At 39.8% G+C, this 25,059-nt stretch overlaps 1 protein-coding gene across 2 annotated transcripts in view; it reads left to right on the top strand.

Moving 5' to 3' along the window:
• The window catches only part of STAC (SH3 and cysteine rich domain), a 598,932-nt gene that overhangs the window by 31,329 nt on the left and 542,544 nt on the right, over positions 1 to 25,059 (top strand). For both annotated transcript variants that reach the window (XM_069859888.1, XM_069859890.1), the window contains exons 3-6: positions 15,180 to 15,280; positions 17,324 to 17,405; positions 19,147 to 19,262; positions 23,658 to 23,739. In XM_069859888.1, coding sequence (XP_069715989.1) covers positions 15,180 to 15,280; positions 17,324 to 17,405; positions 19,147 to 19,262; positions 23,658 to 23,739 — 381 coding nt within the window. The remainder of the gene's footprint in view (positions 1 to 15,179; positions 15,281 to 17,323; positions 17,406 to 19,146; positions 19,263 to 23,657; positions 23,740 to 25,059) is intronic.

The following is a 25,059-nucleotide window of genomic DNA, read 5'->3' as shown; positions in this document are numbered from 1 at the left end:
AGGCAAAGCCCCCAGAGCAGCTTGTGGAGGAGGCTTTGTGCCCACCTCTCCAAAGATCTATTTTCCAGATTATAGACTGTTACAGTAGAATGGGGGAGGCGGGTGGGTGTATGATAAAAATGTTATTTATTATTAATGTGAGAGGGCAAAGAGTCTTCCTATGGAAAGAGGTTTTCAAAAATAGCTGAATCCAGCCACTTTTTGGTTTTGATTGTGAGGGACAGGGGCAGTTGTGTAGTCTTGTCTGGGACTGGTACTAGGTAACATACCCTGTTTTATTAAACGACCTAAAGTTCCTGCCTCTCTCTCCTCCTTCCCTCCGGTAAATCCACTTCTAGATTTAGGAGACATGTTCTCACTCCAAATGATGTTGTGTGGCTTTGGGCACCTAATCTTCCAGTACTTCTGACAATCAGTGGGAGTAAGAATTATTTCAATCCTCTCTTGCCTGCTGTGCTAGAGTATAGGGGAAACAAAAACACTGTATTTTTTAACACGTATCTGAAAAAAATTATGCAAAAATGATAATTTCAACACATCTATTAGCTTGAAATTGAACCTGGCTTGTCCTGTGATTTCTTTCTTGGCTTAATAACTCTGCTTAAGTGTGGACCTTCCCACTTTTGAGAGGAGCCCTGTAAGAAAAGCTAAACAAAAGCCTTCTGCAAATGTTAAGTTGACTATGTTAATCAAACTGTACAGTGTTCAGGTAACTTAGTTACAGACTAGTCAAATATAGGTAATATCAGGTGGACTCTGCATAATTTCAAGAAAGCAGATAGTTTGTCTATTAAAATACATAAAAAAGAGGAATAAATACTTATGGTGTGTGTAGTACAGGTGTGCTACATCAGTATGCCTCCAGTTTTTAATAAGTATGACAAAAAGTCAGTTATGTAACCTGGACAACCTCACATTTGTAAAGTAGCTGCCAAGGACCATACATTATCCCTGCATTAAATTAATATTTTTCTTCCGTAATCAAGAGTTAAGCATACTTTAGAGCAAATAGTGAAAAGCAAATATTTAGTATGTTTATCCTCTGGGAGGGCTTCCTCTCCTGAGATGAGGCAACAATGTTGTTGGTAAATTGGTTAATCAAGAACTACTTAGCTGAGAAAAAAATGTGGAAATATATTTTAAATTCTAATTTGCCCTTGAAAAGCATCGAGCATTTTTCACATTTGTTACTAGATATTTTTCAAGCTTAATGTCATTTTGGGGGCATTGCTTATTAATATAAAAAATGCAGTTAATCCTCAGTGAAAAGAGACTTTAAAGATACTGATCAATATTTTGTGCCTAACTAGATGGAAAACAATAAAATTTCCAGTACATCTACAATCAGTATTATAATGTGATGTTAGCCAAGATTTTTTTTTACGAAAACTTACGTTGAAAAACACTGAACAATCTACTCAGCAGTGACAATTGCTCCTGAGATCAAACTTAGTGAAGAACATAATGGTAAGTTTAAGGATTGTTAAAGACCTAGGGATGAAGAATACATTATTTCTTTTCTTTATGTCCCGCTATGTACTTTTCCTGAGCTCACATGGGAGATTGGGTGTTTTCAGATAAGAAAATTAAATGCATCTTCTTTGAAGCTGACCTTCTAATAAGTCTTAGAGTCTTTGTCTATCAGACTATAATTGTTATGTGGATAATTACATTGCCACACGTCTGATAAAAACATCATCTAGAAGGGAAATTTTTGGAAACTTCATCTTATTTTGAGTTGCAGAAGCCATAAAATGAGGCATTTAGCAGGAATGCTTTTGCAAGAAATAGAATATTACCATCATGTAGTGCAAAATGCCTGTTCGTGGTGATTTGTTACTGTTCTTAATGTAGAAGGATGTCTTGGAGAGCAGCGGTCCTTGTGGCTCACATGGAGTATTGTATTCTCTTTCTGCTTTGGTAATATGAATACAAGTAAATGCACCTTTAGCAATTATCTTCTCTAAACCGCCAAAATCTTAGTTCCCTGACTTTTAATTCTGAAGACACGCTCTGTGGTTGAAAATTGTGATTGCATTGTAGTTACCTTCATAGTATGCAGGCAGTGATTTTGAAAATCTTGAAATATTTTGTTTTGACCACTAGGTTATATCCTGCTTAATAGAAGGGCTGAAAGCAAGAACAGAAGAGGAGGGGGGGAAATGTGGCTATGTCTTCTCCCCATTCCCCATAATTCCATTTTCCCAGCCAAGAGAGGAAATAGTATACAGCTAGTATAATCCCTGAGCCAGTGTGAACCACAATATCATAGTCAGTATGTCCCTGATACGCTTCCCCGGCAATCACAAAAGAAAGACTATAGATTTCATGCACAGGAAAGTCCGACCAAATAAGAACTGGATGCATTAAGGAGGGAACTTGTATTTGCAGTACTAACATTGCCTGTTTCTCTAGCTATACCTCTCAGAAGTGCAGCGGTCTTTCATATCCCAAGATCTGTAGCACCTAATATTCTCCAGACAGATTTTGTGCTGCCTCAGGTCTTTTTTTGTGAAGCATGGGGAAGAATTTTTAACATTGCTCATCACTTACAGAGTTCCATCATGGGCTTGAAATGAGAAGTTGCTACGTGCAGCCTTATTTTGTTCTACCACTTTGCCTTACTCTTTAAGCCCAGGCACAGCATATTGGCATCATCAGTGGTTCATCTGCATTTCTGTTTATAGCTGCAATGCGAGATCTTTTCTATCTTAGTGTTTGTTACAGCTGCAATGCGAGATCTTTTCTATCTTAGTGTTTGTTACAGCTGCAATGCGAGATCTTTTCTATCTTAGTGTTTGTTACAGCTATCAAATGAAGAGGCTAAACCAACATGCTTGCCCAATTTGCTGGATCTAGTCCCTCAACACAGCTAAGCATAGAAGTCCATTTTCTGTTATTAATGTCTGGGTAGGTGTCGTGGTTTAATCCTAGACAGCGACTAAGCACCACACAACCACTCACTCACTCCCAACCCCCAGTGAGATGAGGGAGAAAAACAGAAGGGTAAAAATAAGAAAACTCACATGTTGAGATAACAACGGTTTAATAATTGAAATAAAATAATATAATAATAATAGCAGTAACAACAACAAAACCAAAATGTAATGAAAAGCAAAATAACACACAAAGAGAAATAAAACCCAAGGAAGACAAGAGACACAAATGAAAACTATTGGTCACTTCCAGCAGACCGGTGCCCAACCAGTCCTCAATTAGCAGCCTCCACCACCATGCTCCTCCTCCCCCATATATTACTGCTGAGCATGACTTCATATGGTGTAGGATATCCCTCTGGTCAGCTGGGGTCAGCTGTCCTCACTATGTCCCCTCTCAGCTTTATGTTTACTCTCAGCCTACTTGCTGGCAGGTTAGTGTGACAACCAGAAATGGTCTTGACTCTGTGTAAGCTCTGCTCAGCAGTAATGAATACATCTCTGAATTATCAACACTGTTTCCAGCACAAATCCAAAACATAGCCCCTTACCAGGTACTGTGAAGAAAATTAGCTCTATCCCAGCCTAAATCAGCACAATGAGATAACTAGCCACTGAGTTTAATGGGTCTCAAATGTCACCAAAATGGCAGTCACAGGATGGTTTCTCTCGGAGAGCAGCCGTTAAGCAATAGCCTGTGATGAGCAGCTGTTTTCCATAGTAAACTGAAGACACACGCTTGTAGACTAAACTGGTTAGTGGTGTTCTCCAAGGAAAACAAGCCCTTTGCTAGCTCAAACAGAGATTTTTCTGAAGAACAACAGAAAATCCAACACTTAAGATGTTGGGTGTGTCTCTCACAGATGTTCTTTCAAAATGCCATATCTGGAAATTTAGGTTGTTTCTGAACCAAAGAATCAAAAATTATGCTGAGCTCTTGTTAAGGGTGAGAAAGCTTAAATGCCAATACGGAAAGGATCTGCATACCAGGATTTAATGAATAATCAATATTGAAGACCTCAAGGGAGACCACAGCTGTCCTGGGAAGGTTGGGCAGAAAATAATTTTGGTTCCTGCTGTGATGCTGCTTGCAGTTACCCATCACAGCCACCACTAGCCAACGTCCCTGGACATCCCCTGGAATCGATGTCCATGGTTTCCTCATCTCCAGGATCTTATCCCTTTTCCGAGACTTTTCCCTAGGCCAGGATTTTCACCTTCTTCTTTCTGGGTCCCTTTCTTCTTTCCAAGTCCACCTCTTTCTTTCATGAATCCATCCTTTGGCACCAGGTCTTTTTTCTGGAAACCAAGCTCCCAGTTGTTCCAGTCTGGTGTATGTACATAAGAACAACACATGATCGGCCTTGTAACCAGTGGATCAGTCTCCTATCTCTTTATTAACTAGGGTATTTGGGATGCATTGCTTTTTGTTTCTAGTCAAAGTGTTATCAAAATTTCAAAGCAGCCTGTACTGGTTGCAGCTAGAAGGTAGCAGGCTACTTTCTAAGAGTTCAGGAGTTCAATTTTAGGCATTCACCCATGCACACACAAATAGTTATCTGCTGCTTGTTTATTTTCAGAATGTCAGCTATTTTTTGCCTACGACAGCTCCTAAATCTGAATATATGCATTGACCCAGTTCTGTTAGCACTGTTAGTGAGATCCAGCTACATACCAGCACCTTCTGACTGACCAATCATCTTTATTTTGTCTCCTCTCTCCCTGCCCCAACATTCCCTCCCTCCTAAATCGTGCCTTCAGTAACTTCCCATCAATAGTTCCTAATGCACTGGAAATCATCTTGCAAAAAGCAAGGTTATCTGATAGATTAGGCTAGACTTTTGTTATAGGTTATATCATTGTACAGGCTAGACTGCTGTACCTACCAAGCCTGTGGCTACATCTGTGGGTTTCCTTATCTCTAATAGCAGTAACAAAATTATAGTTAATATTTTAATTAGGGATTTTTGATAACTAAGTATGTAGTTATGCAGGTACAAACTACAAGTGTAGATAATAAAAGTTGTGGTTAAAATTGGCTCAGCTGGTTTCTATTTGAATTCAGGGAGAATTCAGATAATGCAAATACTTTCTAACCATGGACATTTTATGAGTAATGCATTCAACTATTCCTATTGATAGACAAAATCTCAGAATGCAGATTTTTGATGTTTTAGGTTTAATGATTTAAATATGTAGAAATAAATTAAAATTTCAGCCTAATATCTATATTTTTTCGCTGCTCAGATTGACCCCTGTGCAGGTAATACTCTTTGTATTGCTGAGCTGCAGAAACTTCTGTACAAGCATTTGACCAAAGTTTTCCTTATTGACTTAAGAAATAATTGATGCCACGTTTAAATGTTCTTGTAAGTGTCCTTTAGTTGGCACTGCTATGCATCAAGTACTAAAGTTTCTCAGATTTTAACAGTAAAGCCTGAGATTGCCTCTTTGAGCAGATGACAGTAGTAAACAGAAGTCTTTTTCAGAAAAACTTATGAGATTTCCCATACTTCAGTAACTTTTTTTGGAAAAAAAATAATTTTAAAGCAACTTGCACTTGAGTTCATTTTTCTGCATTTACTATTTCATGTTTTGTTTTCAAAACTCCTGTGGATATGGAAGTGTGATTGTAAAAATCTATAAAGAAGGAATACGTTGTGACTAACTGTAAAAATTACTTCCTCTAAAAGTGATCCCACCAAACTGGTGTAACTGCCCAGTTACTTACTGTGGTGCTCCGAATCGTCTCTCATCTGAGCAAATTGTGCTGTCACACCTGTAGCTCTGAGTCCTTCTCAGCTACATGTGATCCAAGGGGAGAAATGGCTTTGGAGCTGAAGCCTGTGTGTGACCATATCTTTGCACACACTAGATTTTAGGTGGGAACACATGTAGTTATCTTCTGCTGCTCCACTTTCCAGCTCCATCACTAGCTACTCTGAAATGGGTGAAAGATGGAGGGGGAGGAATTGTGTCCACGGTAAGTCACATGTCAGCATTTCATGTGTGAGGCCCACCACTGTAGACTCTGCTAGATAGTCTGTGCTAACAAAGACTAGGAACAACTCCAAGAGGTAGCGCTGATGAGGGAGTGGTTTTGCTAGAAAGAGCCAGAAACCTCAATAGCTTTGAAAGAGCAGAAAGCCAGAGAGCAACAGGCTATTTACATATCAAGGGTTTTTTTTAAACTAAATCTTTTATGGTCTTAATTGATTGTCCTAATCTTCTGGTTCATAGCAGACTCTCATTTCAAGCCCATTGATGATGGAGGTCTGTAAGTAACAGGCAATGTTAAAAATCCATTAGCAGAGCAGAGAGGATACCAAATCGCTTTGCTAAGGGCAGACTGTTCTTCCATTCTGTTACTCTTTTTAACCATATTTTCAGCAAGCCCAGAGCCGTGCTTTTCATTTTGCAGCATAATTTTTGTCTGAATATTGTTTTTCAACTCTTCTATGATTGTACAAGGTCCCTGAAAGATCAAGATTTCGGCACATATAAGAGACTCCACAAAATTCAAATGCTACTTCAAAGCATCTCAGAACACATACAAAAAAAGGCTGTAACTGGATGGCTTTTCATTTCAACATATGTAAAAACACAGGTACAAATAGCCTGAGCATGCCAACATGGAGATCTTTTTTGAAGCCTTCCATTATCTTCATCTCCAGAACAGTTACTGAACAGAATATGTTTATTAATATTATTGAGGCTTGTGCTTTTTTACGACACCACCATGTTTAAATTCTTTGTCTTCTCCTGTCCCTGTTCTGTTGCCATCATTGTTTCTAGAGTAGTTCTGCATCAACTCCCATAAGCAAGTCTATGTCTATACTTCTAAGCTATTTTCCTTCTCAGCAAGGTGACCTAGTGCAAAGATCTACAAGCACAGCAGTCTAGAAAACTGGCTAGAAAACTAAGGATTGAGTTATGCATATCAGTTGGTTTAGAGCAAAGAGCGTTAGATATGGTTTATTGTGTTTGGTTTTCAGAGGAGTGGGTTTTATACTTTTAATGAGAGTTAGCTGGTGGTTTATTTATCATGGCATTCCAGCATCTTAACTAACATTTAGATGATCAAAAACCTGAGATGGTATTTTAAGAAGTATGAAGGTGGTTATTCCTTTCAGGGACGGACATTTATAGCAAAGCTGTTGAATATGTGAAAAGTGATTGCAAAAACTCACCCAAAAAATGCTTGTGGCCAAATTTTTCAGCACAGGGCAGCGAGTTTCATCCTCTTCTGATTACCAGACATCAAGAATGAGAATCACTTTTGCACTGAAAGACAGGAAAGGCCTATTTGCATTTTGAGTCTCATTGCTCCTGAACCACAGAATAAAAGGTCTGACAGCATTGGAAGTTCTTTGTCAAGGAGTCACAGAGTTAACTTGCAACAGGAATAAAGGCATTTCCTCTTACTAAAATTTAAAACCATGAAGAATGACTTTATTTTAAGAGGGATGTTTTTATTCTCTGTAACAGCCTTGAAGAAAAACCTGTCTATTACTGCCTTAGATTTTTCTCAGTATGACATTTCTAAAGAAAACCATGTCACTAGGAAGTCGGTTCTAATTTTATGTACTGTTTTGTAGCCTGCCTACATACAAGGCAACATTTCTTGCTATTTAAACATTAGATATTGACATGGGGAAATTGGGTGGGGTAGGCACTCAGACAGACCCACTCCTCTCAGTGGCATATAATGTAAAATTTATTCATTTAGCAAGACAAATACCATGATTGGATATCAAGTCCTAGTCCACAGAACATAAATATTCAAGGCCCAGCTTCTCCACACACCCCATTTGGTTTAGGCTGACACAAGGTGGACTCAGGGGAACGGGACACTTCAACCATTCAAGATGTAGGGTCCAGACCTGACAGGTTGGTCTCAAATTGAGGAGATCAAACCCTGTACAGTGTGCCTCCATCCCAAGGAGCTACTGATTTAACTTACCCACAGCTCTGCACATTTTGAACTGGCAGATTTAACGGTAAAAGAAACCTCCTTACTAAAGAGTAGAACCTTTGAAGTCAATCCTATGTTGCTGGTATTTGTGAAAAAAAATCTAAATAAGGTGTTTGCGTAGTTTTCTCTGTGAGTTTTGAACATTTTCATCCTACACTTCGGTTATTCATGCACAGAGTGCCTTTGCCACAGTATTCAAATGAACATAGACCAGTCAGGTTAAAAGATAAAGGTATCCATAAAATGCAGTTTCATTTCCTTAAAAAAAGAAAATTGATCCTTTTGAATCATCAAAATGCAATGCCAAGAACTGCTGTAATACATTGATCTGTGGGTCAGTAAAGAAAAATAAGCAGTAGACCACCAAATTATTATGTCCTCTTTTTATGACTTTCTTTGAACAATCCAATCTGTCCTGTATTTAGCAGTGGTAAGTGCAATGGGAGGATTGCTAATAGTACTAGTAATGTGATGTGAAATGAACATTTGTGCATCAATCGACACACCTAGCAACTCTGCATCCATCAACTTGAATTATCAGTCAGGAATCAGACAGCAATGACTTCCAGCCATTGGCCATCTAGGGTGGCTGGGGAAATCTAGGTTCAGGCTCCGATTCATAGTTGCCTGATGAGCTGCTGAGGATCTGAGCCTCTGTCCTCTCTATGACACCATCTGCAACAGGCAATGGGACCCCTGCATCAGTTAAGAAAAAGAACCAGAAAGGTGCCAGGTATCAGGGTGAAGAAAGGGGGCAGTTCCTGAGGCTGCCAGGAGAAACCCAAGGAGGCTGAAGACCAAGGAAGGGCAAGCAAAGGGATGCCAAGTTCATCCTTACAAACCTAATGATTTCAGGGAGTTAGGCTCAAGGCTTCTAAATTTAAAGGTGTAGATGTCCTCTATAGAAAATGCAATTCTCTGATGTTCCCACAGCTCTCGACTGAGGCAGAGCAGGGGAAGGAGGAGGGCGAGAGCTTGTCCAGCAACAGCCAGCCGCAGGGGTGGGAAGTTGCCATGGAGGAATTTTTAAAAATAGTCTCCCTTTCAGCATCATAGCTTTTGTTTTACGCAAAAACAATTAATTAAAAATGAAGGAGACAGGAGAGGAGGTTGTGCAAAGGCTTAGCGATGACTGCAGGGGCACCACTGCCATTACAGGCACTTTTCTTTCTCCTTCTAAGGTGACATCCTAAGCCCTTCACTGCTACAATACTGGCCCAGCTTGCTTAAAATGCTCCATCCCTCAGAAATTCTGGCATGGAGACAGCTTTCCGGTGACAATTGCAAATGCGCTTGGGGATAAAGGGGCAAGGCACTCATTATTTTTATCACCCTCCCACAGCAGAAGTTGAAGTCCCATGGAAAATATGCAATTTTAAATGTATTTATTTATGAAAGCTTTAAAACAAAACAATTTCTGACTGGCATGTTCTTCTCAGCTGGAAAGCTAAAAAATAGTGGTTGGGTCATAGCTAGATTAGCCAGAGGTGACAGTCCCTTTGCATCTCGTTTTCTTCTTCTTTTTCTCATTTATAGACCTGAATCTTTTTATCCTCTCTCTTCCACCACACATACACACACTTTAGCACAAGTGCCTAATATAGTTAACTTCATACAGGCAGCATAATATCACGTTGTTAGCAACATTTGCAGTTTTCTTTCAGATTTCTCTGGGCTGTAGATCATTCTCCCTCTCTAGCTATTAATCCTACATTAAGTCTTGAAACAACAGGCAAAACACATCAGCCAACAGCACTGCAGCCACAGTTTTGCTGCCCAAGAGGATGATAAAGGTTCTTTTCACATGTATGTGATATATATATAATACTCATTTGCATTCCTTAGGATAAATGTCACTTTCCTGAAATTCAGAGTAGTTCCTAAATTACTTTCATAGGAGAAACAGGCATAAAGACATGGAATCAAATTCTGCCCTGTTCCTTCTCCCTCTGACTCCAAATATTTCCACTTACCTGAAATGAGGTGTTCTGTTTCCATTTGGGCCTCCTTCAAAAAAGGCTTGGATTTACAAAAGGGATGTAGTGTGTACTTCTGGTAATATTAAGGGTTGTATTATCAGAACTGCTTAAGATTCAATTTCCTGTGTCTGCTCTGGAAAACCTAGTTTAGATATTCAAATGGGAACTGACCTGGTCATAGAATATTTCTAGCAAGGTGTTATTAAACATGACCTGTTTCTCAAAACAAAGCGTCCTTCCAGTGCCAGGTGTCTGGGTGGATTAGATGGTATCTGATGAAAGTGACTGTGGCAGACTCTCATTTGTAAGGTTATTTAAAACCTATTCAGGTATTTTGACATGAAATTTCCTCATTTGCTTTCAGTGAAACGCTGTATCTTTTGTTAGTTTTGGCTTTTTTATTTGCAAAAGGAATACTGGCCTTTATGGACTATGAGACAATTAAGAGATAGATTAATACATAGGGCACAGAGGACATGTGCAAATGTGTGTGTGGTTCTGTCCTATGTAAATTTCATGACTGCATTGATAGTTATGTTTATAGGCACTATGCAGCAGCTAAACTTACTCAGTACTTTCCATTCTAAAACCTTAGTTTCAGCAGCTTGCAATTTATACAAATTAAACACCAGCATCTGGGCCAAATAAGTGCGGTGTCGGTGACACCTCTAACAGTTTTACCCATTAGTACCTAAAATGGGAGTCACCCCTCAAAGTTTTGTCAAATGTACTGATATTGCAAGGCACATCCCATAAGAAAGCCCATGAGGCTATTAATCACCTTGTATTAGAAACTAGGTTAATATGGTACTCGAGATGTTGCTTAAGGACACACACTGACCAACGAAAGTTAAAAAGAAGTATTCACTGAACACTGTCCAGCCTGTTCAGTGAATGAAGTAGTGTGCCTTGAATAAAAGTCGCGACATCCGTATCCCTAAATTGCAATCAAAAAGTGACTGAGCAGAACCTTTGTTCTGGCACACTCAGCTTTTAACAATTTGATTAAGCAACCTTAGTAAGGGTCTTGGGGGAAGAGGCTGAGAGGGATGATTGTTTTTTGAAGGTAGTAACAAGAAGTCCATCAAAGCTGTTAGTCTATTCCCTCTTTGAATGAAAATCAGACCAAAAAAAAGTAGTTAAGGTGCTTAATAGCTAAGCCTTTAGTTCTTCTATTTCTGACCAACCACAAACTGAATTTATTCCAGGTGGGCTAAGACATTTCAGTGAGTACTTTATACTAGTAACTTCCAGCTGCACTTTCCAGTTGGCACAGTGCTCTCCTCTGCCTGTGGGAATAAATATTAAACTGCAATCAGGCTGTTAGCTATTTAGGGGTTCAAGAAGCAAACAAAAGATTGATGGTCAGGCTTGCAGCTCATCAGAGTATGTTCAGCAGAAGTCCCTAAGGAGGCTGTTTTATTTTCATGGACTTCACTGTTTCTGCAGGAACACTGCTGCTTCCAGGCATTGCTGCAACCATCTCAAATGTGAACTCTCTCCTTATTCTTCTCCTTACTCAAGCCTCAACCTACAGAAAGACTAACCTAGTGGGAATAAGCACGCCACAGGGAGGCTTTCAACTTCAAACAAGCCATGGTACCCTACGGTGGATAAGTGAAATGATACAAATTCCCCTCAAATAATCTGCCTCATTGTGGTGGTGGTGTTACTACTATTACTATTATAATAATCTTCTACTATTACTATTATAATAATTTTTCACTTTTAGTCATTAATACCACTTATTTTCTACTACTTCATATATGTTCAGACCAAATTACTAGCTTTCTCATAATCTCAGGGGGAATTTATTGGCAAGAAATTTTTCAACACATTGCTGTATCCTGTGCCACTCCTTTAGGCATAATGAAATACCTCAGTAATTCCAGCATGACCACAGGATTCTCACTGTACTCATTCAGCTTTACATAACTTGTTTGCAATACACATGTTCTGTTTGGGTTTTCCCCCATTTCAAACTACCAGGATGCCTTACAAAACCAGGCAGCTACAAAGTCAACAAGTTTCTTTACATGGGAGGCCAAAAACTGATGCAACAGGTCAAATTCTGGTCTCATTTACACTTGTACCAAATGTTAGTCAGGTCTTCTCCATAATGTGAACTGTGGTTGTGCCTCAGTTTTGAATCTCAGGAACTTCTGGGTTATATGCATTGCCAGTATGCTGTCTCTATATGTCTCTCATGTACAGTTTTGAAACAGCTTAGCCATGATTCTCTGAGGAGGTTTGATTTAGTGTAAAGGAGATCAGAATAATAGAATTATAGAATGGCTTGTGTTGGAATGGACCCTAAAGACCATCTAATTCCAACTCCCCTACCATGAGCAGGGACACCTTCCACTGGATCAGGTTGCTCAAAGCCTCATCCAACCTGGCCTTGAGCACCTCCACAGATGGCGCATCCATGACTTCTCTGGGCAACCTGCTCCAGCATCTCACTGCCCTCACAGTAACAAATTTCTTCCTAATATCTAATCTGAATCTCCCCTCTTTCAACTTAAAACCATTACTCCTCATCCTGTCACTATGTTCCCAGACAAAGAGACCCTCCTCATCTTTCCTATAGGCCTGCTTTAGGTACTGGAAGGGTGCAATAAGGTCTCCCTGGAGGGTGAAGAAGAAAGACTGAAGAAGTTGACTGAACTTAAACTGAAGAAAAATGAATTATCCTGGGGAAAAAAGAAAATGTGTCTTGTAGAAATGCTATTTTCAGATCTTGAGATATGGTAGCTAAATGTAAATAAAGAATAAATGGGTCTTTTTAAGCCCATAAAATGGGAGGCAGGGAGAAATATGCAAATTATTTCCAGCCTGCCTAGTCCCACAGTACACCAAGAATTTAGAAATGACAATAAATTAAAGATTGAAGATTTGTTAGTTATAGAGAATTTAATTTTGATTTACAAAGAATTCTTGTAGGCTTAAATGTGTTACTGAAATACTTTTCTTCTCTTTGAAACTACTACTTATATACCCACAGGTAACACTGGCATTCAGCAATAGAAACATAGTGTCACTCTTTTGTAATTTATTGTCTTACTCATTTTCACATGACCACAGATTTGTGTTCCGAAGAAGCTGGGGGTTGATTTTTTGAAAGTAGCACAGATATTTTGCATTCATCTTGCACAGTTCTGTTGACAAATGTGTATCTTCTGTGATCACATGGTCATAACATATAAGGACCTATATCCGCCTTGTAACTTTAACACTAAAATGGCTCGAAAAGTGTAACACAGCCAGCAGAAAGAACTGTGAGGCTGACTGCCTTATCAGCTGAATCTTAGGAGTAACTTGGTAAAGCAAGCAAGAGTTCTGCCAGTGCAGGCCAGTATGAGAGGAGAATTAGACCCAGTGTGAGCACTCATGCTAAACCCCTGTTGTATAAGCAAAGTACTATGCCATTTTCCTCTTTTTTTCACTCCACACTGTAAATATAATAAAAAAAATATGGAGGTAGTCCTGCTTCCTCACTATTTCAGTTGTTGACCATCAGGAAGGATAATTCAGCAGTAATAAAAGCACAAAGCCACTGAAGTTAATATTGATTTGAGCATGCGTTATTGAAAAGAAACTATAACTGAACAAGCACACAGCACAATAATCCAAACGCAGCCATGGAAGAAAGAAAACCCTAGGGATGTATTCTTCTAGTAAACCCTGAGTTTACTAGGAAAAAAGCCCCCAGGACTGAGGCTAGACATCTGCCCATACCTGAGTAGTGAGGCATCATGCATCAGCTCAGCATAGAGGGGCCGTGCAGGCAACAAGTGCAGAGCAGGCACTGACCCCACTCCTTGAGAGCCCCTGAGATACACCCCACATTCAACTGTATTTGATCCCCATCTCTCCAGCCATTTCAGTAGGAAGGTGGGAAGGATGTCAATTCCTTGTCCTGTAAGAAGCACAGAAGTGAAACTTCTGAGCCTGGTTTGCTGCAACTGCTTCCAGCTCCTCCAGCCTGACACCATCTGGCTTGAAAGTGGCCGCTTCAGGGACCTCTTCCCATGAAAGCAGTCCTGGTCAAGGCTCGGGTTTTGTTATCTACTTGATGCCCCCTTCCCTGCAGTGCTTCTCTCAGATACAGCATTTCACTGAATGAAGACAGCAGTGGGCACATAGCGTTAACTACCCAAGTAACAAAGAGCTACATGAGTACTTTCAGATGCAAGATCCTTCTGACTAATATTCCTGTCATGTCTGACTAATTAGAGCCAGTTAAAATGTCAAGAGTTTGGGTGGTTGGGGTTTTTTTACTACCTTGTTCCTTACTCACTCTCACAATAGATGATAATCAACTTACATGTTGTTTACTCATTCCATTTATACAGTCCCATGAGGATAAAAGAGTGCCTGCAGCTTAACAACTTCTTCGCAGTTTACAAGTCTTACAGGTGTATTAATAAGAGTGACTGTTTCTGTCTGGAAGCAAATAGACTCAACTCTGTCATTTAAAAGTAGGTCCACATTGAAGATAATGCAGATTTAAGTTACCTAAGTGGAGAATTATGCTTATGTAAGGCAAAATTTCTTCCTGAGCTACCTGACCTGTGGCACTGAACTTTTCCACTGCCAGTGAAGGAGAGCAAGCCTGGTCTAGTGGGACGTGTCCCTGCCCACAGCAGAGGCATTGGAAATAGATAAACTTTAAGATCCCTTCCAACTGAAACTATGATTCTACGATTTTGTGATCTCCGCTGCCCCGTTGAGGTACATGCAAGCAGCCCTTCCTGCACCCTCTGAGCACTGGCTTAGGGAGGTGGGAGCAGCAGTTCCTGGGCCACGGTAAGGGAGCTGGCTTAGCCCTGTCACACACCCCTACAGCTGCTTCTCACCCACAAAACCTGGCCCTCCACTGATGGTCTGACTCTGAAGGGCAGATCCAAAGGCCAGGTGCACCTTCAGTGGCTCTCTCAGCCATGTGCAGCTCTCATGCCAAACCTTTTAAAAATGGCAAAGGATTTTACTTGATGTTCATGAGACAGAGACATTGCTGATTAAACTACTATACACCGGAGTATAATCCAGTATATATCTAAAGGCAGCAATAGCCTAGGAAAGAGCCTGGGGAAGAAATGCCTAAAATGAGAGACTGTAAAGAAAATGCATGTATAAATGTATATTAAGATAAGTGGGCAAAACAAAGAATGCTGTCAATATTTACTCTGCTGCAACTGACCTCCCCATCAGTTTTTTCAGGTCATTCGTTTAACGCATGGAAACTATTGATTTTGTCTAATTAAGTCTTTTCTGTGCATTTCACAGGGACAAATGCTAAGCATGGACTGCGCTGTAAGGCTTGTAAGATGAGCATCCACCACAAGTGTACAGACAGTATTGGACAACAGCGTTGCATGGGCAAGCTGGTAAGTGAGCAGCTCAGGGTGGCAAGTGCAGTTGGAGGCACCAGCATTTTCTGGAGCTGCTTGCTTTGCCTGTCTGACCCTCTGGCTGGTATTTAACCAATGCATTAACTGAGCTGAAACCAGGTCACTTTACTGAGGTGGGAAAAGTAAAGACACGCAGTGCCTTATTATCAATTTGGGAAGTTGCTACTACTCAAAAACCTGAACAGAAATGAAACACAAATCTCTGTATTCTGGATGTGAAAATTGTCACAAAATCCAAACTTAGCTAAATACCAGAATTGATTCCCTTGATTTAAGCCGTACTTGTTGTAGTGTAAATCTATCATGAAATGCTGTAAATTAATCAAAATAACAAATCAAAAATAATTCAAATTATGTTTTACTGTTTCTTCTACTCTTAGGGCTTGACAAAAAAACATAATTGATCTTAAAAAGAAAACCAAAACATATTTCACAGTGAGACTCTATACAGTTTGAATCAGTTTCTCAGCAGGAGAGGCTGGGAGGAAACCTGCGCCTGCACAAAGACAGCATCTTAGTGCTTGTCTTACCTTCCAGGTGGCAAACTCTCATTATTGGCAAAGACAGAACACTGCTTTTGAGATTATTCTAGCTCAGTATGATGCCTTTTATAGGAATATAGTTCTTTTGCTTAATTCTAGAAAAAGAAGTTGGTAAATGACCATTTGGAATATGAAAAACTGAATATATGTATTCATGTTTCAGATATTCTCAGATTTGTTGCAATCTGAAGGCCCTGAGACAAATATGAGTGAAAACGAAATAGTTTTATTGTGTTAAAGATGAAAAAAATCAAATGTTAATTTCAAAAGAGCTAGAAAATCCACCTCTCCCTGGAAAGATCTTTTCTCCCCAGGAATATTTTGTGAATGTTATTGCTGTTTATGTACCTGCAACAAGTATTCATGCATTTAAACCATAATTGTAGCCCTAGTGAGAAGCATTCTGCTATAGGAAGTTGGTCTGTGAAAAGCTAAATGACCTTATTGCAAGCCTTGGACAAGCCACATATTAAATCATGGTAACTTTCTCACATCTCTTGATTCCATCCTCAAATCTTGTGGTTACTAGTTTACAAAAGCAGAAAAGTAGAGACCAAATTTAAAGCAGGAAGTCATACTGAAAAGTCATGGGAGTTTTATGAGCTCATATCGTGTCTTAACCTAGTTTGTTTGGGTGCAAAGTGAGGCTGGGGAATGTGGAATATATTCCACTAAGAAATCAAATTTATCAGTCCCCTCATTCCTTCTCAATCTATACTGTAGCTCATTAGCAAAAGATTTAGCTGTCTATCACTTTTTGATGTCATGCTGAACAGGGGATTCAGAAAAAGCATACATTCCCATGTGACTTTTCCAGTTCTCACCATGACTAGAAGTTCTAACAACCCACAAAGATTAGAAATCTGAGAGACCATTTGTGAATCTTCAATACCATAGAAGGCGCTTCCAAAGACTTAGGTATTAGCACCTTCACTGTTTAGTACTTACCTGGTGATGAGTTTTTTGACCTTACAAGGCAAAAAAGCAGTGGAAGCTGCAGTCAGTCAGCACAAACCTTAGGAAAAAACCTAAATAAAGGCTCCAAATGCCTTGGGTTCACAAGTGCATATGTGGGAACATAAGGATTAGGAGTTAGGGTAGGGAAGAACAGGCATGTGTTCAGCAAATGCAAAACAATGCAAATTCACATTACATAAGAAAGGAAGAGGGACACTTCCCAGAACCTCTAATGATTCAACACTTCTACTGTAATTAATTAGTTCTGCTTTTGTGTAAAACAAAAGAAAAGGGAGGCCTGAAAATCAGTCCCTCTTCCTCATAAATACGGGAAACTTTTTTTCCAAGAGAAAATTCAAATAAATCCCTGAGCTCTGAACCCCACACACACTCAACAGCAAGAGGCAAATTTCCAGCCTCGCCACACTGTTCTGCTACTAGCCAAAGAGCTGAGGTTATTTTTACTACATCAGTCATGGCAGCAATGCACTTCATTTGGTTTTGCTTTCTCTCCCTCCAGCCGAAGGGATTTCGACGGTATTACAGCTCACCACTACTCATTCATGAACAGTTTGGCTGCATCAAAGAAGTGATGCCTATTGGTAGGTTTTGATTGCTTTTCCATTCAGTTTCCTTTTGGCAGTGCTCTGCAACAGCAGCCGCAGACTTTCAGCTCCTTTCAGTGACTGGATGTCCTTCTGCCATCTCAGGAAAGGACCACTTCAAAGATACAAAGCTGGAAGAGGAGAGGAGAGGGTGTGTTTATTGTGCGTTTCACTCAAAACCCTGTACACATAACCTCTTAGTAATTACCGTGTTTAAAATAATAACTACCTGAGCTCAAGGTAGAAACTTAGGAGGGAGGAAGCACTGGAATATTGAGGTGAATATCAGAGCTGGGAAGAACCAGATTAAAGACCAGATAAGAGAGATCAAAACAGTGGGAGGCACTCAAACCATTGTCCTGGTTTTTGAAGGGCTTTGCTAGGTTCCTGTCCTTTTTCACTCACACTTACTTTCCTCTTATATGTCACAATTGATCATGTCTACACATTGTCCAAGTATTGAAAAGACCAGATTTTTCTCCTTGTAATACCAAATTTGTAAAGAGAAACATTTTGAAATCGAGAAGTTGAGTTGAAAAAAATGGAAAATACTTCTCCCCCCACCAGTACTTTGACCAGCCAAGACTGGCAGTGCTAAAAATGAAGGTCAGAACTAGGTAGTCAGCTTAAAATTGCATGTCTAAGGGCATTTATTATACTTCGTTGTTTTCTGCAGTTGAAAAAAAATAATTACATAGATTATATCTGAGATTCTCTTTCTAAAAAACATCCACCATTTTTGTTAAAAGTAATAGGAACATTTTGATCAGACTCTGGCTAATAAATGAGGTATGCTTTCCTTTCACCAAAATTCAAAATCCTATGTTTTCTCCATATTTTGGTCAAGTACTTCACTCCTACAAAGTGCTACAGATGTACTATATTCTACATGTCTACTGCTTTTTTCTGCAAGGGAGGTTAAGGTCTAATACTGCAGTATCTAGAAGAGGATTTGAACTAGATTTGCTCATGCCAATTTGAGTCATCTGTTTGTCTGCCATCAGAGATGATTTGGGGGGCAGTTAAGAGGGACAGTGGAAGTGAGAATTGAATGGATATATGCCACTGAGGATGCTGTCCTTTCTAGCTACCCCTCAAATGAGCTGAACAATCTAGAGGACGTTCCCAGAAACAGGTACCTACTCACACATGCCTCTAGTCCCCATATGGCGCCACAGTGGGGATATTGGTACCTTTCAAGGAAGATCCAGGCCATCCTGTTTATCCAAATTAGCCAAGTGGTATCTCTGTGAGGGTAGATGGATTAAAGGGGATGGCACGCCCACACCACAAAAAATGCTCATGCACAATGCATGTTTTTTTCCCTTCAAGCATCTACAGTTGCAAGCAATCCAAGAGGTCAGTGGTAGCAACATGGAGCAAACATGGATTAAATCCTCTTGGTACTTTGTCTTCCTTACCACAGTGTAGGCAGCATCAGTGGTGATTAGAGGAGGAGAATGTCAGATGAAGAGAGATGAAGCTATGGCAGGGACCCAAAGAGCCTGTATGAGGGAAGGATGATCTCTATGGGAGCAGAGAGGCAGCAGAAAATCACTAGCAAAACTCAGACCCCCTAAGTTCATCAAACACTTTTCATGAGGGCAATCTCTCGATTTGTGTTTCTTAGTGTACACCCCAACATGTTGCTAGAGGCAGATGTCTTTCCAAGTAGAGCAGGAACATGACCAGAAATATCTTCAAGGAACTGATGTATGTTTTGCTCCTTCTGTTGCAGCCTGTGGAAATAAGGTTGACCCTGTGTATGAAACTCTCCGCTTTGGGACTTCCTTAGCTCAGAAAACCAAAAAGGGCAGTTCTGGAAGTGGGTCTGAATCTCCCAACAGAAACTCTGTAAGTATAACTTATCTTTCTTCCATTTTCTTTGTGGAGGAGCAACAAATATTCATTCATGGGAGTTTGTATCAGAGTTCACAAAAACTGTATTTCAAACAGTAAATAAAATTCTCACTCTCAGCTTCCAAATTGAGACCAGAAAACCTATTACTTTTGCAAAACTGAGTTTTAAGTATCTTTCAGATGACTCTTCAGTAAGAGAAGAATACAAGGTAAATTAATAATCATTTATTTGATTATAAAAGGAAATTATATTTTTTAATATTGTATATCCCTGTAAAAGTGGAACAGAGATATTTAACTGTCATGCTGGAGTGGACAAATCCTGCCTGTTGGTAGTGGTGTCCATTTACATTTCATACAAGTGATTGCAATGGAGTGAAGTTCTCAGGGCCTAGATTTAAAAGTTTAAGCTCCACGGTACAAGCTCAGCCAAAATTAAATCACTGCTACTACAACAAGGCAGTAGCAGTGGTTTACTTCTTCACCCCTGGTTTACAACCAGGTTTACAACCTTCACCCCTGCCCAGTGTAGGCTCAGGAGGAGATCATCACAGCTCTGAGGTCCTCTCCCCAAAACCCAAATACAGGCAGCTATGCTCAAGTTCTTGTATCTAGACAGGGAGATCTTCACCTTTGTGTAATCACCATCATGCACTCTCGCTTATCAAAAAGCTGCTTTCTTCAGGACCATGGCAGAAGAACTATAGGAGGACAAAGGAAATGACAGAATTATAGTTCCCTTAGCCCTGCCTTTGCTAAATGCATATATAGTTCAACAATAACACTTAAAAATTTCTTCCTTACAGAAATGGTTATTTCAACCGTATTGAGACTCCATAAGATCAAGGACTCATTCATGGTGTTGAAAGAGTGTTTCATCCCCTCTCATCTCTCATAAACAGACACTTAAGCTTATGCTTGGGGCTTTCTTTTTGTTCCCCCCAAGAGATCCTTCCTACTCTGCCACGCTTAACAACAACCACAACAAACTCACACCTGAATATACTGGAGGCTAAAGGTGATTGTCATGTCTGAAAAACAGACCCACATTATCTGACAATCTCTTCTGCACTTAACTCAAAATACAAATCACCAGGCATAGTGACATGATGATTTGGTCTCCAGGCCTCACATGTTTAATTTGAAATTGTGCTAAAAATCTGTTTATGTTTGGTACAACATTTCTCAGGCACTTACATGTATGCACACTCACACGGCTGAACTGTAACCTCAGGCGATATAGGTGGCCTCTAAACAGATGTCCATTTGTGTCAGATGGGAAAGAAGACAGACAAATTTAAAGAAGAAAAAATTGAAATCTGCAAGTTAGTTATTAAAGGATGTGTCTTCTATCCATCTTTGTTTATGCCTCAAAAGGAATTTGGGAATTTCCACTATTTTTTAAAACCCAAAGTGACTCTACCACCTGCCGCATTGTGATTACATTTCTTTCTTTCAATTATTTAATTTATTTTGAAACAGAAGTTCTACAAATGTAATTATTGCTTTCTAAATCAACGAAGTATTATGTTGAATTATGAATGACAAATCAAGCATAGAAATCATGAACACTGTGTCAGCTTGCCCTAGGGAGCTGATCATAACTAGGTGGGATGTGGGTGTAGAATGAGGAACACAAGTTCATTACAGGAATTTCTCCAGGGTATTGACGCTGAGAGAGAGAATAGAACACATCAGCATACAGAAAATAGAAAGCATTAGGGAACTGAATAAATAGGCATGTGAAACCATAACTTTTGCAAGAGAAAGCCTGTGGATTGAGGCAACGATAAGAACCAGGGGCAGACACAATTCTGATCCAAATGATGGGGCAATAGATCTTTACAACTGTGGTGTGTGACCCACGAATAGGCACTAACTAGTAACCAGAGCCAGGGACATGACACAGAATCCTTAGAGCCTAGGTAAAAATACACCACAGCATGTGAATTAGAAGTTAATACATAGGGACTAAAATCTTTCCCCAGTGGTCCTCAATTCTGTGCTGCTCTGCTTGTCTCAAAGCATAGCTGCAATGCAGCTGTGAGGCTCAGAGCAACACTGGGGATCTGCAGTTGGGCTGTGCCCCAGCCTTTGGAGCTAGGGAGTGTTTCAAATTCTGCCATGTCACTAAACCAGGGATGCTGTGGACATGGTGACACCTGGGATTCTGCTTCACCTTGCAGGTGGTGTCCAGGGTGTCAAATGCATTGTGCTGGGTCAGAGCAGCATTGTTACTCCTGCTGAAGGTAGCTAAAAGTGAAGGAAATTAGCTGGAGAGCTGTGCCATACCTCTACAACCATGAAGTTTCCAGGACTGCAATCAATGTCTGTGCAGAGTAGAGATAACCATTTTGCTCTGAACTAGACTAAGTATTTTTAACATGACTGAGCAGTGTGGACGAACCCACTGTGATTTTTCAGCCCAGATTCTGCATAACCCATAAAAGAAAGTGGCCATATGCTTCAGATTTACTACCTACTGCTTCCCTGAAAAATGTGCTTCTGCAACCCACATTTATAATTCAAAGTCACTTGAGGTGATGTAAATGTTACTTCAGTTCTTCTTAGTTTTTCACGGACCAGCTCCTCTCAAAAGCAGTCTTGTACCTCTACCATTTGTATAAGACAATTTGTCATATAACTCTTGACTGAAAAATCATTAAAGGTAGCTAAGTTTACTTCAGGAGGATTTCTATGAGGTATGTATCAAAGAGACATTCACTACACATTCCACATGCAGAAGTCCCCAACAAAACGTGAAGTTAATCAGCAATTACGAAGCTAGTCTATGAAGACTGAGGAACATGCCGCAGCAATGAGGTGAAAAATAGCTGGGACTTAACTTTTTCAGCAAAGCCAGTCTTTCTCTTCTCTACCCAGCTGCTAGAAACCTACACTGACTCCTTGTTAGCACTGCTATTGCCGTGCCTCCTCATCCAGGGCTGACCCATTTGTGCAAGATGCAAGACAAGCTTGACCTGCTGCAAAAGGCTGAGTCTAAAACCAAGGCATATCAGGGCAGTAAAGTAGAAGATTCCTAAAACAGCAAGGGAAACAAGAAAACCTCAAGATATCTGTAGCATAAATCTACTTTTAACCACTTGATTATTAGTATCCTTGGACAGAGAAGTAGCTAGGAAAGTACTAGACAAGGGAAATGAAATGATAAAAGTACTTTCTAAAAAAAAATGTTGTCAATAGTAATAAAAGGAAAAAACAATATCAAAATTTATGAAACAATTCAGATTTTGTGCCCCTGAACAAAAACAGTGAATGTGCCTCATTTGGCATTTCTTCCTGCAAATCAGGCAAAGGTCTGTAAAGCAATGGACACAGTTATGTGGACAGTATATATACTGAATTATACTGTGGACAGTATAACTCTAGAATGCCATGGAGCAGTGAAGTAAAATCCTCCCATGTGTCTTAAAATTGCGTTAACAAATTTAAAAAAAAGCTTAGGAGTTTGTAAGGATTTGTAGTTTTTCAGATCAGAGAGGACATCTAACTCAAGTTCAATGATTGTATTTTTTCATGGTTATCCAAGACGTTTTACCCCAAAGAAGTCACATGTGGAGAGTTCAGAAACTGAAGTTCTGTAAGGTCAGATTCGAACAGAGTTGTTTGGAGCAGTTCCTGGTTCCTGTCAGGCTATACATGGAGAAGCTGACTACCCAACCAAGGAATCTGGTGCCTAACACAGAATATAATTCTGAGGCTTGAGATTATGTCATATCATGTTTTCCTGCACCCTTAGAACAATGGGTCTCTAATCATGATTGACAATAATATGGTACAAATAAATCATAGTAATTCTAACAACAACATTTGGGTTTCTATTTCCCTAACCATACCAGCCAGCTGACTGTTTCAAAAGAAAGGGAAGGCGGATATTTAAAGACTAACTCCTTTCATAGCATGTTAACAGAATTATAATCACATTTACATTACTGAATAATGTATTCAGGGTTAAGAAATTAATAATCAGTAGTTTCAATTAATATCTATTTCCTTGGTAGACAGCTATATCGTATACCTGAAAGATCTACAAATTCTACCAAGCCCCCTGATTTTTACAGAGAACCACATTATTTAGCATAGTCCTTTGTTCTTTAACTTTTGCTTCACTTTATAATGCAGAAATCTTTAGTACTCCAGACTGGAAACTTGGTCTGGAGTTCTTTCTGGGCTTTCACTGCTCCCTGTGAAGCGATTTGCTATGCATCACCAGATACGACGTTTTCTGCAATCATGTTACACTGACTACCTCTCCTCTAATAGCACCCAAGTACTACATTCCCAAAAGGCTCTTGTGTGGTGTTATTTCACCTCATCATCTGCTTTTTCTGGCTTATCCCATCTCATTTACTCTTTCTGTTCCTGCAGACAGCTGACCTGGCACAAGTTCCTGAGGAAGGCAATAGCTCTGCAGGCACCCTTGACATAAGCAGGAAACGCAGCAACAGTGGTGAGTGCTGCCAGGCCCGTATAGCATCTTTAGATGTGTAGGCCTGTGTACAAGCTATTTCAGATGTGGTTTTACGACATGTCCGTATTATACCAGCATTCTGGTTTTTGAAGCAGGAGGTGAGTGGGGAATTTTATTGATGCCTGAACTTGGGGAATGCATTTTTGCTATTCAGATGAAATCCAAGCCACCAGTTTTCTTAACTTCTTTTGTGTCCAGACCTGACACTGGGCCAGATTTGTCTCCATCCCTTATCTCCTGTGCTTCATGAACATGACTGTAGACTACCCACTTAACTTGCTTCAGTTCCACAGTGGCAAAGTAGAACAAAAATAATACTTCTTTTCACTTCCATATGTTTGACTTGTCTACATGCCTCTAAATACTATAATCTCTTTGGGACAGGAAATTAATCATACAGTATCTATATGTCTGTAAAATATCCAACACAATGAATCCTGATCATAGTTGCAGCTTCTCAGTACAACTGTAGTGTATGCACAGTAATATTAATAGTCTTTGTCTGCTTTGCAATACAGGAGTTATGTTTTTACAGCATTGGTATGATGGGATTTTAAGACCATGATACCTATTGAGATCTTAGTAATGAAGCCGCTGAGGGATGCTTTTTGTGACCCTGTGTTTGCATTCAGTTATGATGAGGGAAGCAGTAAGTACAAAGGGGTTTGGAGCACTAAGCAAAACTTCAGGCTCAAACCATCAGAGCAGCTTCTCTAACAGCACCTGAAGGCTGCTTTCCTGAATCTCACATGAGATGTACACCACAAAAACAAATTACAGTGAGCATAACTTTCTTCTCTTAGACCACTAGTGCTCCTTACATGCTGCTAGCAATCCATGTAGGTGAAATACCACCTTCAGCTATCCATTCCCATGTTATACTACCTCCTTATATACTCCTTTCCTCCCCTCCAGGTCCTATCACTTTTCCTTGCTGTATTCTATCATTTCTCCTTCTCATTTTTTGAACATCCCAACTACACCATCTGCTTTCTCCTGATAATTGTTTTCAGCTTTCTGTCTTGCAAGTGCAATTTGACCCGACCTGGTTAAAGAGAGACAATTCAATCTGCTTCATGTTGTTTAATCTTGCCCGTCTGAGGTTAATTTATCCCTCTTGGAGTTTTCACAGAACTTTGTGTTTCATTGTTGTCCAGTAGTTTCATTTCTGAAATGCAAAGAAACTTTTTTCTCCAAGATCTGCATTCACTGAATGCACTGAGAGGCATTCAAGGAACTTACTCAAAGAGATTAGTTTAAAAACTCAGCATGTGTCAAACCTCTAAATAACTTCCATGG

This window comes from Phaenicophaeus curvirostris, chromosome 6 (genome assembly GCF_032191515.1).
Source record: "Phaenicophaeus curvirostris isolate KB17595 chromosome 6, BPBGC_Pcur_1.0, whole genome shotgun sequence".
NCBI classification, from domain to species: domain Eukaryota; kingdom Metazoa; phylum Chordata; class Aves; order Cuculiformes; family Cuculidae; genus Phaenicophaeus; species Phaenicophaeus curvirostris.
This window is presented reverse-complemented; position numbering and strand designations above follow the sequence as displayed.